At 47.5% G+C, this 17,770-nt stretch overlaps 1 protein-coding gene across 3 annotated transcripts in view; it reads right to left on the bottom strand.

The window, feature by feature from the left end:
* Nucleotides 1–17,770, bottom strand: part of LOC107372335 (laminin subunit beta-3) — a 143,632-nt gene that overhangs the window by 45,812 nt on the left and 80,050 nt on the right. For all 3 annotated transcript variants that reach the window (XM_054734789.2, XM_054734788.2, XM_054734790.2), the window contains one exon: nucleotides 14,478–14,574. In XM_054734789.2, the coding sequence (XP_054590764.2) occupies nucleotides 14,478–14,574 (97 nt within the window). The remainder of the gene's footprint in view (nucleotides 1–14,477; nucleotides 14,575–17,770) is intronic.

Below are 17,770 nucleotides of genomic sequence, written 5' to 3'. Positions count from 1 at the left end.
CAGGTGTAAAGGTACAGAAGCAGGTAAAGAGGAAAGGAAAATACAGATACAGGTTTAAAAAGAAGTAAGAACTAAAAAAACAGTGATGGGGTGTGAGGTGGTGATGACCAGGTGATCTTATCATCTAGAAAACAGATTTAGCAGCGGTTTTATCCTGACGTGATAAAACCCAGTGAATCCTGATAAGAATAATAAATGTCTGACCTGATTTTGGGCTAATACCGTAAATCCCCTAATACAGGCCGGTATTCAATTAAAGGCCGGGTCTCCAATTTTGGCCGGTGTCGGCGTCAGCGGAGGTGAATAGTGGCCGGTCTCTTATTGTGGCCGGGTGGGATGTGGTAACAAGCAAATATGAGCATCTCAGCGGCAAGGTTATAGTTCCCAAATCAACCAGCAGGAGGCAGTAGAGGTTCACGCAGACCTTTCTTGAACGCTTAGTAACGCTACAGACACCGATCCTCTGTCACGCTCCTACCACACAGAGTCACGGTGTCAGTTAACCATGCTAATTCAACCCACTCCACAGAACACACATCACCTTCCCTGTGGCTTACATAACACTCACACAACACGCAAATCAACACATAGGAACTAGCAGAACGATAGGAAACACATATAACACAATACCCAGAATGCACCTGGCTTACAACCCCAGCCAGGTCATTACACTATCATGTTCAAAGAGAACGTGCTGATTATGCTGCAGAACACTCTGGGGAGCAGTAGCAGGGGTTGTATGAACTAGTCGACTTCACTATAGTGACTTTTTATGCCTGTCGTCGACTAGTCGCTGTCACGTGATAATGACCGGCAAGATGCAGCCCTCGGAAAAGACAGCAGCCTGCTGTCAGCAGGTGACAAGCTCCTGCGCTCAGGGGGGCAACGCGCTGTGTCAGCGTAGGTACTGACACGCGATCGTTCATGTCGGTTCATTTCCTTTAATGTTTTCTGTCTTTTATTTGCGCCTGATGTGTTTTGCTGCTGTGGAGCGGGGCACATCACCTTGTCCTCCGACGCACAGATCACTGATGCGGCCGCCAAGCAGGGAGAGCTCCGCTGTTTTCGCGGTCGGTAAATCTGCCTCCTAAGCACGGCCACAATCAGGTGTCGCCACCTCAAAAACTAATTTAATACGCGATCGTTCATATCAGTTCATTTCCTTTCATGTTTTCTGTCTTTTATTTGCGCCTGATGGGTTTCGCTGCATGCTGTGGAGCGGGGCGCTGCGCGCATCACCTTGTCCTCCGACGCAAATTCCACTACCTCCGCTCCGCTCCGACACGAACGCCGGAGCAAAATCGGTCCCGTTGTAGTCAAGCAGAGCAATTCCACTACTGCGGCCGTGCTCCGGCAGTGCGGCGCCGTGCGCCGCCCTCTGTTCCGGCGTCCGGCAAAAATAGAATCGATCCTATTTTCACCGGAGCACCTCCGCAGTCAAGGGACAGAAATCACAACCGCCCAACAGGAAAAGGAGCAAGCACAACTTCCGTTATTTCACAATAAATCGATAAACAAAAGGCGTTTTTTGTTTCATATGCACAGGTTTAACAACTTTTAACAACTATCAATGGCGGCTGAACTTTAAATGCACAAAAATAAGCCATAAATACAGTTTCTATTATCAAAGTAGTCACACTTTGTTGATCCAAACACTGCTGATCTCTCAACACAAATGATGGGCAGATTAAACAGTTCATTTCGATGCTTCTCCCACACAACGGGTGTTTGGATCTAACTTCCGCGTTTATTGCTCGGACTGTATGATATGGCCGCCAAGCAGGGAGCGCTCCACTGTTTTTGCGGTTTGTAGATCTTTTAGAACTGCAGTTCAAAGGTAACTCATGAGGTGAATATATATGAACCCAGGTAGCAGTTTCTCTTTAGGACTGAGAGGAGATGCAGGAAGATAATAAACAGACAGGACAGAAAAATAGTCAAATAAAAACAAGTTAGTTTTTGTACCTGCTGGTTGCAACAAACAGACACCATTGAAGGTAATCAGAAGTGAGGAACAGAAAATGAAATAATTATTTTAATGTTTAGAGCAGCAGGAACTCCGAGAGGCTGCAGGCGCATCAGTGAGTTTGCAGCCGCTGTGCAGGGGGAGGGGGGAGAGGGTTGAAGCAGGGGGAGGGGGGAGAGGGCTGAAGCAGAAACTACCGTTGTTAAAAGAAATGTGTTTAACTTTGAAAATGTGGGCGCAATTTTAATTGTCAAAAACTCCAGCGAACCATTAGTTCATTTTGCTCAAACAGAAATAGAGGCCTGCCTCTAATACTGGCCCTCCTTCCAATAAAGGCCTGGAGCTTGATGAGCTTGAGTCAAATACAGGCCCGGGCCTGTATTAGAGGATTTACGGTACATCCAGTCTGCCACTCCTCGCTCCTTGTAAAGCTTATTGTCCACGTAAAGCTTATCCACCGAGAGGACAGCCCTCTTCCCATCCTGGATAAACTTTTTGCGCAGCGGAAAGGGGACTTGGTGCCGATCCAAGATTTCCTTAGGGAACTGGTCATTTACGCTGAAGTCTTTCCCTTTGAGCTCTCTTCTGTGACTTTTAACATGATCCTTCTGCTTAAAATGTTCAAATTTAGCCACAATGGGACGAGATCTTCTGCTGTCCACTCTTTTAGCTCCAAGGCGGTGTACCCGGTGAAAGGTGATGTTTTTTTACCATTTCTTCGGGTATCTTCATTTGGGTCTGGAGAAAGTTTTTTATTGTTTGCTCGCAGTTCTCCGTCCCTCCTGTCTGCTCCGGCAGGCCTGCGAACACCAAATTATCCCTCATGCTACGGGCCTGATGGTCCAAAACCGTCTCCTTCAGAGTCTTGTTGTCCTGGGTGATCCGCGTCATTCCCTCTTCCAGGGAAGAAACGGACTCCCGCAGAGATGCGTTCTCAGCGGCGAGCCGCTCCACCTGCTCCTGGCTGAACTCCAGAGACTGACGGAGGTTCTGAAACTCCTGGTGTAGAACCTCAAGCAGATGAAGTCGCCCCTCAAATCCCAGAAGTCGTTTATCTATAGAATCCAATAATTCTAATATGTCCTTACGGGGAGATGAGGCCTCAGGCGAGTCCTGAGGACGGCTCCACTTGGTCCCAGGTGTTTCGGTCTCAGCTGCTGATTTCTTCGGACCCATAACGAATAACCCACAAACTTTGTCTATATAATTTAGTAAACTTTCTAAATTTTCTTCAATTACCTCCAGATTGAGTGAGTTATACTTACCAGAATATTTTTTGCATTGTCAGTAAATAAATTTGGCGAAAATATGTCTTAATTGTTTGTGGATGTTTGTTAACGAGCTGCCATCAGCTTCAAATGCTGCCGTGTATCCGGTGATCGGCCGTCAGCGCATGCTCAGCTCCTCTGTTTCCTCTCCTAGATCACCCTCTGTGCGTAAATTACCAAGTCACTTTTGAACACTAAAAATATCGGTTGTCATGAACTGAATCTCCTGGTGTCTGTCAAATGTAGGAACTTGTTCAGATCTCCGATTAGCGGACATTGTGATCGGAACAAGGGGAGAAACTGTTTGAATGTGAAATTAAAATGAGACAGTTGATTAAAGCTGTCGTAGGGTAATTTCATTTAAAAAGTTTTAATTGTTTTAATTCTTCATGTATTCCCAGATTGGGAACTTTGAAATGCTTTGACACAGAATTTCGCGCTCCTCAGCTGTGTCTGGGTTAAACAGCAAGTTTGTATAAGAAAAACGTACACATCATATTCTATCAGCAAAGAAGCTGAAGCAGAAAGCAGAAAGGCTTTGAGAAATAACTGCTGGAAGAAAATATAAAAACATACATAAGTTACTGTTTTAATTTAAAAATGGGGTTTGCACACCTTGAAATTTAGTATGAAGCTGCTGAACGGTTGATTGTGTTCACCCATCCTCTCTGGAATGTAAACATCTGCCCATGTTTTGGGACCAGTTGAGATTAGGCTAATGTTAACACAGCTTGTTCAACCTTGTACACCTTAGAATCAGGAGAAATAAGTTATGTAGTTTCTGACTTGTTGCTGAACACATCAAATAGTAAATTTTTGTCAATGCCCAAATATTTGATTCATTTCTGTGGCATACAGTATGGTCTTGACTACATTTCATAACTCGGATTCCAGAAAACATGATAGAGTCTGAAAAGTCTTTGTTCCAAACCTAAATTTATTTTATAAATGGGATTTAGATGCATTTGGCCTTACTGAGTGTTTCGGCCGTTTCTTAGTATCAATTTTGGAATTTAAATGTTGAAGATTCAGTTGTTTTTTTTCCTGTGACTGAGTGCCAAGACCTCACTGTTTCCTTATCTTGACCCAAACAACGGATAGAATTCGCTGACCTATCCACGCACACAGTGTGGCCTGACATTTCTCCGAGTAAGATAATTAGCTGATTGCTCTTAATAATCTGCTAACTATCTGATGCTTGTACCTCTGTTAAATACCAATAAAACATGATTATGAGAGTAAACAAAAACAATTTTAAGCAGAGTGTAACCCCTGTTAGGAGATTAAGTGAACAGAATTGAAATGTCAAATTTAGAAGTGATGATAAATGTTTTGTTTTTGATTCTGACTTACCTTATCATTAGGACATAAGGGATTATGTGTGATTAGGGTTGTCACGGTAACCGGTATAGCGGTAAACCCCGGTAAAAAAGTTGACAATAAAAATAACCGTCCAGTTTTTAAAAAACTCAATTATCTCGGTGGGTTTACCGTGGCCGCGGTTTCGGCGCGATGACCCTTACCAGCCACCGTCGCTTCAGCTGAAGTTCCCGCGGCGCGCACACGCACTTTTTAGTTTGCAACGGCACCAAAACTTTGAAGCTGAAATAATGGCCGAAGGAGGAGACGGCAGCGCCCAGGACATCCATCAGCCCTCAAAGAAGACTAAATCGGAAGTATGGGCATATTTTGGATTTCTGAAAAATGCTGAGGGACAGTTAATAGAAGACGGCTATCCCGTTTGCAAGGAAACAAGTGTCTGCAAAAGGCAGCAACACTTCGAATCTAATGGCACATCTGCGTGACCATCACCCACGTGTCTACAGCCAGTGCAAGGTAAGATAAAATTAGCATTTTAGCTTAAATGCATGACGTGAGGACTTTTGGTTGAGGGAGAATGCAACGAGTCACTATATACTGCAGCCGCAGCGTCCTCTGCCAGCATTTAAACCGTGTCACGGACACGCTGTTGCTGGATGAAGCATCTTATTTGTTGATGATGAAGAGAAATATACAATTAGTTCCTTGTCATTGATTTGTTTACTTATTCAATGCCATTTAAACTTGAACATTTGGATTTGATTACATAGTGTAGTAGTTATTTTAGTCATTTGTTTAAAGTGGCTATTTATTTTAAATACATATTTTTTTAAGGTTGACTTGTACAGTGCTCAAGTCAAGTGTGGACTGGAGTTTTAGATTTTCATTTTGATAATGAAGAAAACAAGTATATGAGAAAACAAGTGGTGTTTCTTTGATTTGTTTACATATTGTTTATGTTTTGAATGTTTGGATTTGTATAATTTAAACCTGCACTGACTACTGTAACATGCTCCAGAAAAATAAGCTATTTGTTCCTTTACTTGTGAAAAGTTGCACTTTTGCTAAGGCTTTGTGTTATTTTAGGTTTAATAAACACTGTTAAACCTTTTCAGAACTATTTCAGTTTGTGTAGAACAGGACTATCAATGCTTTCTGAACATATGCGACACCGTTTAAAAAATACCGCGATAATACCGAAAACCGTGATAATTTTGGTCACAATAACCGTGAGGTTAAATTTTCATACCGTGACAACCCTATGTGTGATGTCCTAGACTTTCAAAAGTACTGATTGTGCCTTTTTAAATTATCGTCTATGAATGACCTGGTTTGCCCCCTCGAGCAGATTCTTAATTACTATCATTAATCAATATCATTAGTGATTATTCAATATAATCAGAAACATTATCCATTGCAGATAGATGGATTTCTAGGTTACCATGGTTTTTTTCTTTTCCATTATGTTGTTATCATATGACATTAGACATCTTAAAAGCCAAGACTACTACTCGAGCCATGGGTCAAGTCCGTTTATAGCCTTGAAACCTTTCTAGCAAATGAACCTCATACACAAATCTCCCCATCTATGATAAAAGTTATCCTAACCTTTAATTTTATGTTCATGATTTTAGTAACGTCTAATTTATGATGAGTTACTTCTATATGAAGATGTTACATTAACGGTGTGGTTGAAAAAAATCTAGTTCTTTAAAAGTTTGAGTATAAAGGTTATGTAAAATATCTCTACCTTGTGTTAGCCAATCTATTTCTGATCTGAATTAACTGTTTATGTAATTAATATTGAACTCCTTCCTAGTTGGTTAATTAACAGTTTCTCAGTTTTATTCTGCCTCTACTATCAGCTCTCACTTCTTATCTCCTTCTGTATTCTACAAAAAGAGAGCAGCTCTTGCACCTTGGATATTGTTTTGTTTTAATACTGCTAGACAAGCATTATAAGATGACACTTGTCCTGCATGACCCTTAGATGTGACCAGTAGCATGATGATCCAAAAATATTCCTTGATGGTCACATCACTTTGAAAATGACCTGGTTACATATGCATCTAGTAGTCTCTACATTTGTGTCTTTTATTTTGTTTATTTTGTTTATTTCTTGTTGTTTTCTGAATATAAATACTTTAGTTGTTCATTTTTATACTTAGTTATATTCCTCTGCTTGACCTTAAGTTAATTAGGGCTTCTCCTCATGCATTTCCTTGTTTTCTGTAGTATAACCATTTTAGACAAAGTGCGCTTTTATAAATTATGAATTGTTTCTTTTGTTTAGAACATCTTTTCTCTTTCTGAAACGATTATCATTTTTTCAAACACCTTTTTTTGACGATTTTGACGATTCTCCCTAATTTAGCTCTGATGATGTGAATATAGGTGAAAGTTTCTGGCGTAATGAGAGCAAACACATAGAGTCTATAACATTATTATTTTGTGATATGAGCTTGGGGATGCTGACAAGCTCACCCTTTTTCCCAGATGGGTTGATTCTTTTTGATTTTGTCAGTTTACAATCTTCTGCAACAGCTCTTTTACTACAATTTCTCCCGTTACTCCTAGGTGATGTAAATCACTTTTTGTGTTTATTTTCAATTTTCTTTACACTGATTATGGCTTATTTTTAGTTGTTTTGTCTTGGTTGTTTTGCCTTGGTTGTTTTATGCACACTGTGCTGCATGACTCTGCCCCCTGCTGATGTAATCTAGTAATTGCAAGTTCCTTGGGATGGGTGTTTTTCCACGTTATGTGAGGTCCAACTTTAACATCGGGTTGGCGCAATGCTTGCCGATCTCAGACCCGGTTTGTTTATGTTTTGTTTCTGGTGAGCCATGAGTTGCCTCATGCCTCAAGAGGAGGGAAGGCTGATAACGATTTCCTCACATTGTGGATGGAATTACTTTAAATACTGGATGATAAAGATTTTTGCTGAAAACAATTCAAAATCAACAGTGATCTCCCAGAATTTTCTTGTGCTTTTTCGCTACATGTCATAAAACCAGGAAATTGGGTTTTGATGAAGGTGCTGAAGCGAAACAGATGGGGCAGCCAGAGGTCCATTCGAAGTACTCCTCACCACTCCCACTGCTGCGAAGATTGCTGAGAGGCCATCTTGGATTCATCTATCCCACTGCAAGTTTATCAACGTCAATGCTACTAGGGTGGCAACGAAGTCCGGCTTCACAGGTCTGTTGGATACAATAGGTGTTCATGTCTCAACCCCGGTGAAGATAAGATCAAGATAAGATAAAGATCTGCTTCAAGCTTGCTGGGTTCACCACATTGCTGTTGTTGGTGCACTTGGGCCGCCTCTCAGCACCTGATGGAACAACTGTGACAGCAGCATTTGAGGGGGTACTAGAACTGGAACTGAAACGACGGATTGGGGTTCCTCCCTGACCGCACACCCACATGACAACGTAACCTGCATCCACCTCGGCTGACGACCCCCTGGACGCAACTACAACAGGACACAGCGAAGAAGAGACGCTGGAAAAAAATCAACTACTTCAAGCACCTGCACCCAAATCTCCAGACGGGTTTCACGGTCAAGGACCTGAAGGACTTTTTGGGGACAAGATCAGCTCCCTGACAATTGGACAACCGCCTCGACACGCCACGGAAGGACCCTGAAGTCTTCCTATTGAGAAGTTGAACTGTGCACTTCATGTTCCGAACTGCGTTATTACGCTCCGGACCTGGACTTCAAGGTACTCATCAACGTAAGATTGAAACCATCCTGACCAACGGACGAGGACTCTGACTTTCAAACCTATTCTCCAACCAGGACTCTCAGTCCACAGACAAGCCCTTTGATGAAGAACGCCTGGTTTGCCTCAGCTCTGCCATGGTTAGAGCTGCATAAATTAATATTACACTAATTTTTCCTCATTCACAGAAAGACTCGTCTGCAACTTGAAGCTTTAAACTAAATTCACCTGATGTTTCAATACACTGTACTGATGTTTTCTGTGTATTACATGGTTTTGCTAACCCTTCCCAATCTCTTTACAGGAACTGCCATAAATTGTAGAATTGTGCATGTGTCAGAGTCCAAGCCCCCAGGCCGGGCTCTCCCAGCTGACCGGCTTCTGTCTCGGACCATTACCCAGCATGCCCCTCGCGGGGATTCCCTCCACGTTGCACCTGCGTCATCCATGTCTATATATGGAAGACGCCACACCGGCTCTTCACTCAGTCATCGTTCCACCGTGATCCATGATCAGAGTATTTCCAAAGCTACTACAGCTAAACCTCCACCTTTCCTCCTCAGACCTCATCCGTCTGCCTTTCCAGCACTGCTTTCAGCCAACCGTCTGTGTAATAAAAGCGCTTACTCCCGAACCCAGTCTTCGAGTCTGACAGGATGACTGAGTCCATTAATCCAGCGGAGTTCGAGCAGGTGAAGAGAAACATGGAGCAACTGGTGAACGAGAACGTTCAGCTCCACGCCCAGGTCGACCGGTTTAACACCAGACTGAACTCCCAGACCGATCTCTCCATGCAGTTGTCTACTGCCGTCACGGCACTCCAACAGCAGGTTCATGCTCTCCACCTGCAAGCCATCACTCCACCAACGGGAGAGCCACACTTCAGTCTCCCGGAGAAGTGGAATGGAGAGAAGGGGAGTCCAGACGGTCTGCTCGCTACCCTCGAGATGCAGTTCGAGTGCCACCCAGGACGCTTTCCCACTGCGCGTTCTCGAGTGGCACAGCTCACCTCCCTGCTCACCGGACGCGCTGCAGAGTGGGCCGCTGCGCTCTACAATTCCAAATCACTGGACTGCAATGACTACGCTGCATTCGTGGCTGCCCTCAGAAAGATGTTTGTTCCACCCAGCAGCGAAATGGGGGCAGAGGCACGACTCCTAAAACTCCGCCAGAAGGAGCGCTCTGTGTGCGCTTATGCGTCGGAGTTCCGCACCATCTCCGCCAAGCTGCGGTGGTATGACTCTGCCCTTCGAGCCGTCTTCTTGGAGGCACTGGCAACCTACATCCGGGATGAGATGGCGGGAAAGGAGCTGCCCCAGAACCTGGATGAAGTGGTGGATCTGGCGTTGCGCATGGATCAGCGGGTTCTGGTTCGGCCCAAGCCCTTTTAGTCGTCCATCCAGGGCGCCTGGACCTCTTCCTCGTTCCCCCACGCCTGCTCCCGGACCCGCTTCTACTGATGAGCCCATGCAATTAGGCCACCTTCCTCCAGAGGAGAGACAGCGACGGTGGCGCGAGGGTCTCTGTGCCTATTGTGGCTCCTCCCACCACAGACGCCGGAACTGTCCATTACGTTTGGGAAACGAATGAACCCACTGAGTATCGGGGTCGCTCAGCCTGGGTCACCTTCAGCCCCCGCCTCTTCAAATCGACTCCTTCATGTTACCCTCCTTCATGGTGAGGCCTCACTCCAGATGCACGCGCTGGGGGACTCGGGGGCCGCTGACAATTTTATGGACATGGATCTGGCTAAGCGCCTACGGATCCCCATGACCCCCTTGGAGAGAGTTGTGCCAGTGACCTCGGTGGACGGTAGGCCCCTCCAACCCTATCCGGTCCAAAACCGAACCCAGCCACTCCAGATGATTGTCCAAGGCCACAGAGAGACCCTCCAGTTCCTGATCATATGTGCTCCCTCCTCTCCTCTAATCCTGGGATTTCCCTGGCTACATCTCCATGACCCCCAGATTTCCTGGTCCCAGGGCCGCCTTTTGGAATGGGGGACCCAGCGCCAGGCCCACCTCTCTCCTCCTCCATCCATGCCAGACTGCCCGGCCGGTGACCCTGGCCCAACACCGCCCAATCTGCCACTGCCCTACCGGGACCTGGCTGCGGTGTTCGACAAGCGGCGCGCCACCACACTGCCGCCTCACCGCCCGTACGACATGGAAATCAAGCTGCAACCAGGAACCAGCCCACCCCTGGGGCACCTTTTTTCTCTCTCTCCCGCCGAGTCCAGAGCCATGGAGGAATATATTGACCAGGCCCTCCAGCAGGGTTTCATCCGACCTTCCTCCTCCCCAGGTGCCGCAGGCTTCTTCTTTATGAGGAAAAAGGAGGGTGATCTCTGCCGCTGTATAGATTACAGAGGACTGAACAAGATCACAGTCAGAGATCGCCATCCTCTGCCGCTCCTCTCGTCCGCCCTGGATGCCATCTCCCAGGCGCGGATTTTCACCAAGCTGGACCTCCGGAGCACCTACAACCTGGTCCGTATCAAAGCTGGAGATGAGTGGAAGACGGCGTTCATCACCCCCACCGGTCACTGGGCGTACCAGGTCATGCCCTTCAGACTGCAATAGCCCCGCCGTTTTCCAACGCTTCATCAATGATGTCCTCCGTGACATGTTGGGACGGTGGGTGTTTGCCTACCTGGATGACATTCTGATCTACTCCAAGTCAGAGGCCGAACACCACCACCATGTTCGCGCTGTCCTGACCCGGCTCCTGGACAACAACCTGTTCTGTAAGCCCGAGAAGTGCTCCTTCCACCAGCGGTCCGTTTCATTCCTGGGCTACCTGATTTCAGATCAAGGTCTAACTATGGACCCTCAGAAAGTCCAGGTGGTGAAAGACTGGCCCCTACCAACCAGCCTGAAGCAACTGCAGAGTTTTCTGGGTTTCTGCAACTTTTACCGTCAATTTATCAAAGACTTTAGCACCATTGTAGCACCTCTCACCTCTCTCACCCGACCGAGCCCTCCTGGTCAACCGTTCCGGCTCACCCCAGATGCCGTTCGGGCCTTCCACTACCTAGTCGCTTGTTTCACATCGGCTCCTATCCTGCGCCATCCGGATCAGGCAGTCCCTTTTGTGGTCGAGGTCGACGCTTCGGATGTCGGCGCCGGCACCATCCTGTCCCAAGGCGGCCCAGATGACAGGCTACATCCCTGCGCCTACTTCTCCAGGAGTTTTCCACCACCCAGCAGAAGTACGGCGTAGGGGATCGCGAGCTGCTGGCCATAAAATGGGCGTTGGAGGAATGGAGGCAGTGGCTTCTGGGCACCACTCAGCCGTTCACCATCTGGACTGACCACCAGAACCTAACCCACATCCAGTCCGCCAAGCAGCTAAATCCTCGCAAGGCTTGCTGGGCCCTCTTTTTCAAACCCTACGAGTTCCATCTCGCCTATCGCCACGGGACTAAAAACCAGAAGGCGGACGCCCTCTCCCGCCAGTTCACACATTCAGCGCCCACGTCCGAGCCGGCGCCCATCCTCCCGGAGCACAGTTTCGTGGCCCACCTTGGGTGGCCGTTGGAGGAGGCCATCCAAAACGCCCACCGGGATGACCCAGCGCCGCCAGAGACCCCCGCCGGTCGGCTATACGTCCCCGCGGCCTGTCGCAGTGAGGCGTTGTCCTGGGCCCACTCATCATGCCTGTCTGGTCACGCGGGCTTCTCTCGGATTCTCAAGTTCTTGAAACGGGCTCTCTGGTGGCCACGTATGGAGAGGGACGTTAAGGAATTCACGAGCGCCTGTGACGTCTGCGCCCGCTCTAAGGCATCCACCCAGGCTCCGGTTGGCACCCTCAGACCTCTTCCTGTGCCCAGCCGCCCCTGGTCCCATGTGGGGCTGGACTTTGTCACAGGTCTCCCGCCGGTCAACGACCTCGACACCATCCTAACGGTCACTGACCAGTTTTCCAAAGCTGTTCACTTCATCGCCCTCCCGGGCCTTCCCTCGGCCCGACGCACCGCAGAACTGTTTCTGGAGAATGTGGTGCGTTTCCACGGGTTCCCGGTCGACGTGGTCTCAGATCGTGGTCCCCAGTTCATGGCCCGTTTCTGGAAAGCCTTCTGCCATCTAGTGGGAGCTTCTGTCAGCCTGTCTTCGGGCTACCACCCACAGACCAACGGTCAATCGGAGCGGGCGAACCAACAGTTGGGCCGGTACCTCCGCTGCTTTGTCTCGGCCCAGCCCTCGCAGTGGCCTAAGTACCTCCTCTGGGCGGAGCTGTCTCATAATCTCCACACCTCCTCGGCCACTCAGATGTCCCCTTTTGAGGTCTGCTATGGCTACCAGCCCCCAGTCTTCACCCACCAGGAACCCGAAGTCGCGGTGCCAGCCGCTCAATCCCTGGTGAGGCGCTGCAAGAACGCATGGATCAAGGCGCGGGCCTCCATTACCCGGGCCAACACCCGTTACTCACACCAACACCTCCGCAGGCACCGCCCGGGTCCCTCCTATGCTCCAGGGGACAAGGTCTGGGTGTCCACGGCAGGCCTCCGGGTCCGCGCCGGTTCCAGGAAGCTCGCTCCCCGGTTCCTCGGGCCCTACCCCGTGCAGGAGGTCATCAACCCGGTCACGTACCGGCTGCGGCTGCCTACAAGCCTTCGCGTCCATCCTACCTTCCACACCTCCCGGCTCAAGCCTTACGTGGAATCCCCCCTCCTGCCACCTCAGGCTCCAGCACCTCCGCCGGCCCGCTTCCTCGACGGTGAGCCCATCTACACAGTCCGGCGCATTCTGGACGCTCGCCGCCGGGGTCGGGGCTGGCAGTACCTCGTAGATTGGGCGGACTATGGCCCCGAGGAACGTTCCTGGGAGCCGGCCCGCTCCATCTTGGACCCTGCCTTCATCTCGGACTTCTGGGCCCGCCGAGGTGGTCCGGGGACTTCTGGAGCCGTCCCTGGACCGGGGGGTCCTGTCAGAGACCAAGCCCCCAGGCCGGGCTCTCCCAGCTGACCGGCTTCTGTCTCGGACCATTACCCAGCATGCCCCTCGCGGGGATTCCCTCCACGTTGCACCTGCGTCATCCATGTCTATATATGGAAGACGCCACACCGGCTCTTCACTCAGTCATCGTTCCACCGTGATCCATGATCAGAGTATTTCCAAAGCTACCACAGCTAAACCTCCACCTTTCCTCCTCAGACCTCATCCGTCAGCCTTTCCAGCACCGCTTTCAGCCAACCGTCTGTGTAATAAAAGCGCTTACTCCTGAACCCAGTCTTCGAGTCTGACAGCATGACAGTAAATTCACTTCAATATGCATGATATAGCTGTCCTTAAGTTTATAGTTGTGTTGATTTAACAGATTCCGTTATCTCACTTGTATTTCTGTAAAATGCTGTTGATGTCATCTTGTTTTATTATTTGTTCTTTATTATTTTACTGATTTTTGTAATACGCTTTGTATGGAATTATTCTTTGGACGAAGTTATCAGGATTGAGATTACGATCTGTGACAGACAAATGAATGCAGCACCCCATGCTGTGTTCTCACTTCATCGTGCTGATTCTGAACCTTTCCTACCTCGTCGTAGAGTATTATTATTTTTCTTGTTAGATGCTTATCATTTTTGTCTTGAGTGCTGGATTTGTACCCTATTGGTCCTTATGACTACCGAGATGATCCCCTTTCCTGGTTTTACCCCTTCCCTGTCCCTTGAGTCATGATTCATAGGTAATGGTGACAAGTTATGGAAGTGGGTAGAATTTCTTATTGTTTTGCTTATTATTTTACTTATTTGTTCTTTGTTTTGTTGTTTTCTTTTTGTTTGGTTATCCTATTTGGATAAACAGGAGGGAATATGTTATGGAAATTTTATATTTCATTGCTTTAATCCTGTTAACAAATGCCCTCAAGCATTCTCACACTCAGACACACCCACACACACATTCTTGTCTCACTCATACACACACTGACTCTCTCTCACACAGTGACCTCACTCCCATTCTTATCTTTCTGTTTAAATAAACTCTGTGATCAGATGTTCGAGGCATTTTGCCTCGTGCATATGCCACAGTTATAACTCGTTGGCTTGTTGTCTATTGTCTCCTTTTCTCTTCGACTACAGGAAATGGGTTATTGATAAACATATTGATAAAATCCCTAACAGTGGTGTATGCGCTATGAAGTTGATTTTATTTTGATTAGAACATTAAAAGTATTGTGAGGTTGAAGATGACTCACGCTGGCAGCCGGTCCAAGGGTTCCCGTACATGTTGTCTGGGCACTCCGTACATTTTCGGCCTCCAAAGCCTGGCCTGCACTGACACTGGCCTGTCAGCTGGAAAAACAGAAAACTTATTTTTGATTACAGGTCAAGTTAAATCAAGTCAAATGGACACCACACATTTCTATTTAAAGGCATACTATGCTACCTTTTTATATTTTTCATTAATTTCGTTGAGCCAGTAAGAGCTACAATGACCCTTTACTGGGTTAATGAAATGTAACTCAGATCTCCACCACACTTGCAGCTTGTGAGTGTCTGCCCCTGTTTTGACTTAGAAAAAGTGGAGCTTTTGTGCTGTAGAACATTAATTGCAGCACAGAAATACTGAATAGTTGCACAACTTATAAAATCGCATATGACAGTTCGTTTAACCCTGCCTGCCAATGTAATGGCCCAAACTGTGCTCATCTGAAAAGTCCAGACCCATACCAAGTTACACCGGTCCAAAAATAACCAGACCCGACCAATCCAGAAAAAAGAATAAAACATTCCAACAAGCACAACAATAAAAACTTGTCTATTTAAAACCAAGATAAAATACATAAACTGCAGTTATAGGGAATAGCCAATGAAACAATTCATTTTTTAAGCAGTTCTATTACAAATGTTATTACATCTAACTTTGCAAAACATCCCATGTTTAGAAAAAACCCTTGTTGCTGTTCTCTCTCTCCCACTGTATCTTCTCTGATGTTTTCTGTAAATTAATTCCTTCTATTTTCACATAATACTCCCTTCTTTCTGGTTTCTACCCGGGTATTCCCTTGTCAAGTGGCTTTGGACACTTTGTCCAGGTGTGCCTTGAACATCTCGTCTCGTCTGCTGTTCTACTGTCCCTAACCCTAACTCAGGACGATATTGGATTGACGGAATGGGAAAGAAAGAAAGAAAGAAAGAAAGAAAGAAAGAAAGAAAGAAAGAAAGAAAGAAAGAAAGAAAGAAAGAAAGAAAGAAAGAAAGAAAGAAAGAAAGAAAGAAAGAAAGAAAGGAAGGCTTGGGGCAGGACCTAACCCCTGACCCGGAGAAGGCATTCTACCCTTTTCCAAATCAAGACCACGGTCTCAGATTCTGAGTAGCTGATTCTCATCCCAGCTGCTTCACACTCGGCTGCGAACCGCTCCAGTGAAAGCTGAAGATCACGTTCTGATGAAGCCAACAGGACCACATCATCTGCAAAAAGCAGAGACCTGATCCTCAGGCCACCAAAACAGATGCCCTCTACACCTTGGCTGCGCCTAGAAATCCTGTTCATAAAGGTTATGAACAGAATCGGTGACAAAGGGCAGCCTTGGCAGGGTCCAACTCTCACTGGGAACGAGCCCAACTTACTACCGGCAATGCGGACCAAGCTCTGACACCAGTCATACAGGGACCTAACAGCCCGTATCAGAGGGCCTGGAATAACATACCCCCGGATTACCCCCACAGGGTCCCCCGAGGGACGCGGTCAAACGCCTTCTCCAAATTCACAAAACACATGTAGTGTCATGGTCTGTGCTGAGTTTAACTCTATGTTGTGCTGAGTCTTTTCTGTGTGCAGGTGGGTGTGCCCGGAGAGCAGCTGCTGCCTTTCTGCTCATCAGTGGTCAGGGGATTTAAGGAGCGTCGGGACAACTCATCAGTGCCGGATGATACTCAGCATTGGGAACTTCTCCTCCACCAGCCAACCTCCCTCATCAGGAAAATAGACTCACCAGATTCTAACCCTGCCTGCCAGCCCCGTCGCTCGCCCCTGACCGCCTGCTCTCCAACCGCCACCTGCCAACCTGGACATCCCGAACTCTGGTGCTCAGCTCCCAGCCATAATTCTGACTCTCACTCGACCAGCTCAGCCAGCCGTGACTTACCCTCCTCAATCTGCAATTACTCACTCCTGTCTCTGCTCTAGAACTCCACCGGAACCACCCGAACTCTGACCTTCATCTCCACCTCCACCGTACAAAAATAAACCTTTTTCTTACCTTCTGTCTCTGTGTATGATTCTGCACGTCGTGGGTCAAAAAACTACAACCCAACATGACAGACTGGTTGGGCAAATTTCCACACACCCTCCAGGATCCCCCTAAGGGTATAGAGCTGGTCCAGTGTTCCACGGCCAAGAAGAAAACCACATTGCTCCTCCTGAATCTGAGGTTCAACAATCCGACGGATCCTCCTCTCCAGAACCCCTGAATAGACCTTACCAGGAAGGCTCAGGAGTGTGATCCCCCTGTAGTTGGAATACACCCTGCGGTCCCCCTTTTTCAATAAGGGGACCACCACCCGGGTCTGCCAGTCCAGTGGGACTGCCCCCGATGTCCACGCGATATTGCAGAGCCGCGTCAGCCAACACATTATTTATCATTATTTAATAATATTATAATTTTACTGTACATATGATTTTATTTATTATTTATTTTCTTACTTTTGTCATTTATATTAGCTCTTTTATTTTCATATTTTTATTCATTTTAATCCATTGTTTTCTCTGTAGGGGCCCTCTGACCCAGGGGCAGTGGTCAACTGTTGCTTCCTGGGTGCTCTACAAGTAGTGTTTAACCCTCCCACAGTCCTAATGGGTGTGACCCCGCGAGGAAAGTTGACCATTGAGCAGGGTTGATGGTTTATCCCTTTTGTCCATGTGGCAGGAGTGAGGGAGAAGCCATCTCACCCCTGCCACGTGGACCTCAAGGGATAAACCATCAGTCCTGCTCAATGGTCAACTTTCCTCGCGGGGTCACCCATAAAGACAGTGGGAGGGTTAAGTGGAGGTGGGGGTCTTTGCTCCCACTCCTCTGAGCTCCCTAACTTAGCGTGGAAGACCTGATGCTGCAGGGGCAGACGGCTCCTCTGATGGCGTTTCCTTGCCTTACCTTACTTGGCTCATCTGGACTCAGCCGAATATAAGTTTTTACTGATGTGATTGTGATTGTGTGTGTGTGTGTGTGTGTGTGTGTGTGTGTGTGTGTGTGTGTGTGTGTGTGTGTGTGTGTTTGTGTGTGTGTTAATGTTTTCAAACTGTTATGGGAATTTGGGATCACTTTAATTCTTTAAAGCACTTTGAGTCACACTTTGCTTGAAAAGCCGTTGTCATCGTCGTCGTCTTCCTCCGCTTATCCGGGTCCGGGTCGCGGAGGGAACTCCAGACCGTCCTCTCCCCGGCCTTCTCCGCCAGCTCCTCCGGCAGGACCCCAAGGCGTTCCCAGACCAGATTGGAGATGTAACCTCTCCAACGTGTCCTGGGTCGACCCGGGGGCCTCCTGCTGGC

Source organism: Nothobranchius furzeri, chromosome 3, assembly GCF_043380555.1.
Source record: "Nothobranchius furzeri strain GRZ-AD chromosome 3, NfurGRZ-RIMD1, whole genome shotgun sequence".
In the NCBI taxonomy this organism is placed as follows: Eukaryota; Metazoa; Chordata; class Actinopteri; order Cyprinodontiformes; family Nothobranchiidae; genus Nothobranchius; species Nothobranchius furzeri.
Note: the sequence above shows the minus strand (reverse complement) of the source record. Positions and strands in the feature narration are given on the sequence as shown.